This window comes from Cyclospora cayetanensis, unplaced genomic scaffold, assembly GCF_002999335.1.
Source record: "Cyclospora cayetanensis isolate NF1_C8 unplaced genomic scaffold, CcayRef3 CcayRef3_contig_47, whole genome shotgun sequence".
NCBI classification, from domain to species: domain Eukaryota; phylum Apicomplexa; class Conoidasida; order Eucoccidiorida; family Eimeriidae; genus Cyclospora; species Cyclospora cayetanensis.
Genome location: NW_020312447.1, coordinates 236,440 through 244,125, shown reverse-complemented (window position 1 = coordinate 244,125; position 7,686 = coordinate 236,440). Strand labels below are relative to the sequence as shown.

The 7,686-nt window shown below is 49.5% G+C and overlaps 1 protein-coding gene across 1 annotated transcript; it reads right to left on the bottom strand.

Annotated features, from left to right (window-relative positions):
- Positions 1-993: 993 nt before the first annotated feature.
- Positions 994-3,965, bottom strand: LOC34624442. Its single transcript, XM_026334670.1, has 5 exons — positions 3,121-3,965; positions 2,420-2,620; positions 1,753-1,964; positions 1,324-1,547; positions 994-1,188 (listed from the first exon to the last, which is right to left on the bottom strand). Exons 1-5 carry the CDS (start codon positions 3,963-3,965, stop codon positions 994-996), a joined length of 1,677 nt encoding a protein of 558 aa, XP_026190455.1.
- Between the last annotated feature and the right edge of the window lie 3,721 nt (positions 3,966-7,686).

Genomic DNA, 7,686 nt, shown 5'->3' with positions numbered 1-7,686 from the left:
TCAATCTTCATTTAGGGATTGCAAAGCGAGTTGATGACCAGCAGGCTGCTGAAGTTTTCGAATACTTGCCATTTTTACGGCCCTCGTACTTCTCTGGTGGCATAATCTCATCGGCACAGCCATAGACATCGGCTTCAAGTCATGCCTTTCGCCAGCTTTGGAGCACACTGCTTCTACATCGATTAGTAGTTGGATTCTTTTGCGCCCGTATGTGTTTTGCCGTCTACCTTGCATCGGTATAGCTTACTTCCCCCACCCCACCCGTTGCCAAAAAACCGGACTGTCAAGTTACCAACTTTATCAAAACCAGAAAAGTTGGGAAAGCCGACATCCCACTGCATCTACAGCCAGTGGGTAAGCGTGGAACAGCTGGATCGAATCATGCGATGCTACCAACTGTAACGCTTAACTCCAGACTCGTTACAAGCTTCATAGAAAGTCATCGAGTGTATTTCAAAGGCTCTCCCCCTTCCCAATGATAGAGCGTCTCAGGGTACCAAAATAAGGGAGAGATAGCTGGGGTGCGCGTACGGCTGCACCCTTTAATCACTCCGAGAATTCACAGCTAGGTGAACATGACAACTCAGACCCAGAGGCAAACGCTTCGTCTCATTGAATGGGGCTAACAATACAGGGCCACATGTAAAATACACGAACAGACAAACCAATTGGTCAAATCTTAGCTACTGATGTACTAAGATATGCCAAAGTGCAGCTTAACCCCGCTGCAAGGGGGGAGCTATTTTGCAAATGGACTAAGCATTCAGAGTTCTATGCATTCTTGTGAGTGTGCGACTGGAAGGGTCTGTCTCTTTAGACCCCAATAGACGCTTCACGCGTTACATAAATCCGTCGGCAATGCAGGTCCATGGATAAATAAACTGGAAGTGCTGCGGTCCTGGGCGTAGACAATTATGCTTTACACCATTTTACATCCACAACAGTGAGTTTCCGCTTCCTGACGAATGCACTGCTTGTGCCACCGCTGAAGGCTCACGTTTGACTTTCATTGTGCCCAGCGTACTTGAGGATCCCGTAAGAACCAAACTTCTGGATGGAAATGCTCCGAATGTTTTCGCAGAGGTAAAACTCGCCGTCAACTTGGATGGCCATCGAGATGTTATCTCTGAATGTTAGCATAAATGGGCCAGAGCCTTGCAGTATTCGTCGCGCCGCGTTTGCGCCGACCTGAACGTACACTCGCCCAGAACGTACAAAGCAAAGCGTTGGGGTTTTGAAAGGGACCAAAAGCAAACAATGTGCCATCCCTAAGCCCAACTCCTCTTGATTCCCTTTAGCTTCCACTAGTCGAGGTGTACTTACAACTTGTGCGTTAAAATAATCTGCCGTAGACTCCATAGAAAGCACCTCGAGCATGCCGTCTCCGGTGCTTGATTCCGCGGTCAACAGCTGGTGATAGAAATGTTCGAACTGTGGCAAAACTGCGGGGTCGGCAGGGGGCAGCACGCCCACTTTCACTGTAGGCCTCCACAGTTCGAGGCCTCCAAGAATGGTTCTCGTGTTGAGAAACGTTAAAGAAACGCACGCTGGTGACAACACAAACAACGCAGGTGGAAGGTCGAAAGTAACTGACTGAAAAAGGAAATGCAAATGCTCATTCATGAATAAACTTGCAGCAAGAGTCTAATCGACACAACACTGTACATAGGAACACTGAAAACGTGCTGTCGACACTTATTCCACCCCAATAATCTGTGCAGTTGCCTTTGTGCCTCGAGTTTCATGCCTTACGCATAAGTCGAGGCACTTTCTTGTACTTCGGGTTGTTGGAGAGCACAGCCAGAAGACCGCTGGCTCTGAGGGTGTATATGGTATCGATGGCTGAACAGACCTCCAGGTCCGTGCTCGCAAACCGCAAGAAGAGAAGGCCATACACTAGACGGTTCCAAAAACGAGACTTGCCACGCATACGGTCAAAAACCGAGCCCACCAAACCTTCGAACCTATGCAGTGGGAGTAGCAGAGGCACACACACACACACACATATGTGAATGGGATTGAGATTAACAAGAAGCTGAGAATGAATTGGGAATGGTCAGTCCGAAGAAGAGTTCACAGTTGAAAGAGGAGGGGGAATTGCACAAAAAGTGCACGGCAACAGGCACAGTGGTCGATAACGCGGTATGTACGAGCGTTCACGGAACTAGGGTAAGGGCAAAGAGAAAGTGACCATATGCTGAGAGATGAATTCCCATAGGACCACAGACGACAAGCATCAAGGATATTTCAAACCCATGCCAGTGAGGGTGCAGGCAAGGACAGAATGTGCATGGCCGGCACGTGCAGGTTGAGCTGCACTAACGAAACCAGCTTAGGCAGGGGTCAATCTCCATTTACGTGTACATACACATACAGTTATACATACGAATATATATATATATATATATCAATGAGTTACCCGATCCCAAAGTAGTTGCTCATGATGAAGCGTTTCGTGGTCCGCCCTCCATGTCTGTCACTGCCTAAAACCACTGATCTGTGGTCTCTGGAGCTCCACTTGTTAAAGCTGCCGGATTCGGAATCCGTAACGACCGTAACTTTCCAAAAGTCATGAAATAAGAGCTCGGAGGACCGGAGGGTGGAGAGCAATCTTTGAATACTGGGGGCACCCACAGGACAGAGAAAAGGGGCACGAGTCATGTTTGCATGTACACCCGGCTGCAGCGGGTACACAAAACGCATAGGCGCGCACACATACATGACGATCGGGAAGAGATAAATGAACATACATGGCATAATCCACAGCGAACCCAACCGAAAGGCGAGCAGCACGTATGCCGCAGTGAAGGACAGCAGGACTTCAGCACGGAAAGCACAAGAACGTCAAGGCGTCCAGATGCAACAGGCCAAAGAGAAAGATTTGCAGGGCTGAGCCGCATGATTAGAGGCACAGAAAGACGTACAAAGTAAGACTCGAGGAATGGATTCCCTAGGCAATAAAGTGCACGGCTCCGGGGAGGCCGATGCAAATGATGCAAGACGAGGTGAAGCGAAGAGATCAAGAGACCCAGAGGGCAGACGAGAGGGTCTGGACATACGCGCTTAATGCACCCTAGCATAGTGCATTTGGCACCCTTTTCAACAAGATGTCTGCCTTACTTCTTGTCACTGAGAGGAGCATGTGAGGGGAAACCGGCATTGACCCATCCATAGGTGTGGGCCAAGTCGTTCCCTGTTCCCGAGGGAATAATGCCAGAAGCCACCCATTCCATGTCAGTTCCTGCCTTAGAGATAGCCATCATCATCCATGTGAAGGCGCCGTCTCCTCCCACCGCTATAACCCTTACCCGCTTCTCCAGTGGTACAAGGGAAGCAGGCGACGAGCCATTCTGGGTTGTTTCCGCTGACCGTAGCTGTTTAACAGTCTCTACTGCTTGTATAATGTGCTGGATGCCTAAGTGCTCGGATTGCGAGTCCGTCTGCGAGAAAATTTTTAGCTCAACGCAGCCACTTGTCGCCGTTCCCATTGGCAGCGTTTGAAGAAACTTGGCCCCAAGACGGCTGCCAGAGACGGGATTTGCGAATAAGAAATACAGCTCTGTTCTGGCACCGCAAACCCATTTTGCTGCCTCGACCTCGGCTTCGGCACGAGTGCGCGGAATTACGAGGTCCTCGGCCTTTTGCCCCTCTGGCTCCTCGGAAGGGATTTCTGGCAAGCCAGACAGAGGAGGAAGAGACGCTGTTGAAAAATCATCAGCCTCCAAAGATGGCACGGGTTCAACAACCGTTGTGGCGGTTGGATCCACAGCATCCCCCCGTTGAGAACCTGCAGTGGGTAGTGATACCCTATGCTCAACGCCTTTAGCACCAGTCGCAATTTCCGCTTTATCAGGCACCACAAAAACCAAAAAAAGCAACAAGATCTGTATGGTAGATCGAGACAAACTCAGAGGAGCCCTACATGAAGAGACACGGGCTGGAAGCATCGGCGCCGGAAAGGTCATTATGATTACTCTACATGCCCCTTCCACTGCAAAAGCATTAGATGCTTTGCATGAATGCCTGTCCACCTCAAACAAGTTAGGAAAAGTAAACCGGAGAAGCGCAATGAGAACGTGGGAACGCAGCAGGAGCACGTGCACTCCAGGGCGTGGAATGCGCTAGAATACTGTGAAGGAAGGGCACTGAGTGTTGCATCAGTCAAGCGTTTTCGATGCAGGCTCTCTCAAAATACAAAGGAGATATGATATCCTGCGCGTTTAACCGAGGATATCGCTGGGTTGAGGATTTTTGAGGCACTCCCACAGGTTACGCACCTTCAGCGTTGAGTGTGGACGCCGAAATAGCGACTCGTGAGAACAGTCGTTCCTCGACTTACTTACATTTAAAACCGACTTTACCGGAAATGCTTCTGCAATTTGGGTGGCTACATATCCCGATTTTGCTGAGGAAAGCTTATACCATCTGTACGCATCCTCTTGTGCAGAATGCTACATCTTACCGCAGCGAGGACATGCATATGTACAAACATATATACCTACACCAACAGCTTTAAATGCCGCAAATTACCATGCCATTCACCGTGCGATTTGGTTTTACTGTAATGAAATCGCTACCAAGCAGAGCATCAGTGCCATATACCACATTTCCACGAGTGTATGTTCTAAAACGTCACCTTCTTGGAGCTTCCAGTGGTCTCCATAAGCACAGCCTTAGCCCATGCCCGATACGAAAGTTAAGCACAAAATTCCAAAGTACCTGGTCCAAGGAGCTTCCTCACTCTCACCCCTTCGCTTTCCCTGGACTCTACACAGTACTGCTAGCGTGTAGTGAACGTAGCCCCTTTCTACTGCACAAGCTATATTGAATAAGAATAGGCAAATAATTGGCTATTGCTTTGCCTAGCCGGTACTTTTGCCTTATGGATTGCAGCGCACTGCCAAGTCGATACAAGAAGGTGTAATGTTGAGTACCCGCGCGATAGACGCTATGTGAAACAGCTGTGAATTTATTTTAGGGGGGGCAACTACACGCATGCCAGTCGTCCCTCTCTGCTTGTTCGGGGACTCTGAAAAGTGCGGGCAGTTTATGGCGGGGGTTCTCTTGAGAAACACTCAAGAACTTTTTATTAGGCTTGTCTTGAGTCTGAAGTGAAATGTCGCCCTACGGAGACCGTAGATGGAGCCCTAATAGGATGTATTTAAGTGTGGGACGGCTCGTTATATCTTCTATCCTCTCGTCCACTTCAGAGCACACGTCTTTTTCGTATCTGTGTTTTGGAACATGCACGATGGCAGAACAGTTTCTGCCCCATCGCTGCTCCCCTGGTGGACAGGAGCGCGGAACGGTGCGACTGAGAACAATTAAGAGCGCACTAACCATCAAAATGAGGTCAATAGTAATAAACACATGCATATGAACCAGGAACGATGGAGGGACCATACCAACACGACCGTGGTGACGCAATGGCTCGCTGTCGTCGAAGAGCTGACATGTGTGGGCGTCCTGCTACGAGAAAACAGAAGACAGGTAAGATGAATGAAGGAAAAGGAGGTGCCCACTAATGCGACAGTGCCTCCACGCCTCATAAGGTAGCGTCCGCGAGCAGATTCAGGTAGCAGCGGCATGCAGCGTAGTCGGCTTCAAACCCCCACAAGAGGCATTAGGAAGAATGTAAGTCAATATACCTGAGAGTGCCTATGCATTGATCTGAATGGTGATAGCTGAAAATCATTCAATCAATACTCATAAACGCTGAAAGCTACTCAAGGCGGAGAACGTGCGCTGGGGAAGGAAATTTATCAGGAAGCGTGAGTTATACCATCCTTGGCGACTGGCGCTACCTACGCAGACCCGTAGATCCTCCCGCAGGTCTAATCCATCAACCAACGAGGTTGCCGTTCCCCATCCTATGGTAACCAGAACTCCCCTTTGCTGTCCCCTCAAAACTCAACAGCTCTAAGATCTAGCACCATCACGGCACCGTGTGGATCTTTCGCATCCACACGGGATAATTGAAGTTGCGGAAAAGTCCGCGAATACTTTCAATAATCTTAAAACTTCTGCAAGAAGCCAATGTCGTTATTTTTGTGGCACCTCCAATTCTCGGAAGAATCGACTGAGTAAGTAGGAGAGGATATTGTTAGTGGATGACGGACGGCCCTAGCCACTTAGCCGATGAAACCTTCGTTTTGTACCTTCGAGTGCACCTCTAATAGCCTGTTTACCCATCAGGAACAGAGAAGCAGGCTCGAGACGCACTGCTGAGCGCCACTGATCGTGGTTCTGTCTTTGTCTCTCTCAAGCTGTGCGCCTTACCGGCATGCCGTTGCCAGCTCTTTGCTCACTCCCTCCGCTACAAAGGACGGTTGCTAACTCCGGACCACCGAGAACAGGCCCGAATCGGAGGAGCAATCCTCTCTGTAAGCCGCAAATTTGGAGGAACAATGGGTAGATGGGGGTACAGTTGTCTTATACACCCACCCAGTACAGGAAAGACAAACCGGCCAAGCAATTTGAATGTTGTGAGCATAGAGTCGCAAGTACTTCAGAAGACCACGGTCGATGCTTTTTCTTTATTCATCCGCCTCAGGGTGGCTCGCATTTGTCATAATATGGTCACTGTGTAGGGAATTCCTAGAGGCGCAAAAGAGCGCACTAGCAGGATTCCCATCCACAAAGATGCTCCTGATGGATTCATCGCGCTTCCGAACATTTCAAATTTAAATTAAGCAGCTTTGTGAGCCCTGGCAAAGTGGCACCAGGAGCTGAAAAGGGCATATATGCTAAGCCCATCGGCAACAGCGTAGATGCCGACCTGACCTCTGAGCTCCGGCAGTCCAACAACAAAGTCCATGATCAGATCAGTCTAGCTTCTTTTAGGGGCTGAATGCTTTGCAAACTGCCGGGCGTAGGCAAATCGAGCTGCCTCGGGTGTCTACATCATGAGCATGGCAGTGCGTACTCTCCTGTCAAAGGATGCACAGGCCACCAGAATCGTGAGGGCCTTTTAAGTGTATTATGGGCTGAAGTAACATCATGTGTCTTGTGAAAACAACAGTGCAGAGCAAAGTCAATATGTGCAAGTGATGGAATCCCGGCCGTGGTCTGAATCACAGCAGGGCATCATTCACTTGTTAGGGTTGTACCTTTTGCTGCTCTGAAATTCGGCAGCGGTAGCGGATGCATGGGTGTCAAAAGCATTAGGCACACACGATCTTTACAGACGCGGTGAGTAATCCGAGACACGAACGGATGCGCCGCACATTGGTGAATCGCTGAAGTGTCACGAGACCGCGTCGGCGACCACGTTACTGACTTCCTCAAAATACATTTTTTCAAGTCTTCCCGCACGAGGCACCCAAGCCAGCGAGCGGCTCTCCGAATATCTAAGTCCTGAAAACTCCCTGCACGGTACAGTAAAGGATGAAGGTCGGTCTGGGCAGCGAAATGACGAAGAGATTATAGTGCCCATATTTTTACGCCTGATCACAGTGCGCAGAGTTTCTGCGCTTTTCTTGCACTGTATACCGCTCCTCTGTCTTGATGAAGCAACGAGAATAAAAACCAACAACCCGTTGTTGTGGAGAATCTGTAGCATGTTCGGAGAAAACAGTACCCACCGATACGTCACTCATATCGGTTATTGGAAAAGGTGTGAGGCGGCCGATATGCGTTCCTGCTGCGGCGTCACCCTCCTTTGGGCAGGCGTCAAACTGCGTATTA

What these genes read in the sequence shown, in the direction of transcription:
- LOC34624442 (XM_026334670.1), bottom strand. Translation starts at nt 3,965, where the DNA reads ATGACCTTTCCGGCGCCGATGCTTCCAGCCCGTGTCTCTTCATGTAGG. An exon ending in GCTCCTCTCAGTGACAAGAA is followed by an intron (nt 2,621 to 3,120) that starts GTAAGGCAGACA and finishes GGGTGCCCCCAG; the next exon opens with TATTCAAAGATTGCTCTCCA. An exon ending in GAAAGTGCCTCGACTTATGC is followed by an intron (nt 1,548 to 1,752) that starts GTAAGGCATGAA and finishes TGTTGTCACCAG; the next exon opens with CGTGCGTTTCTTTAACGTTT.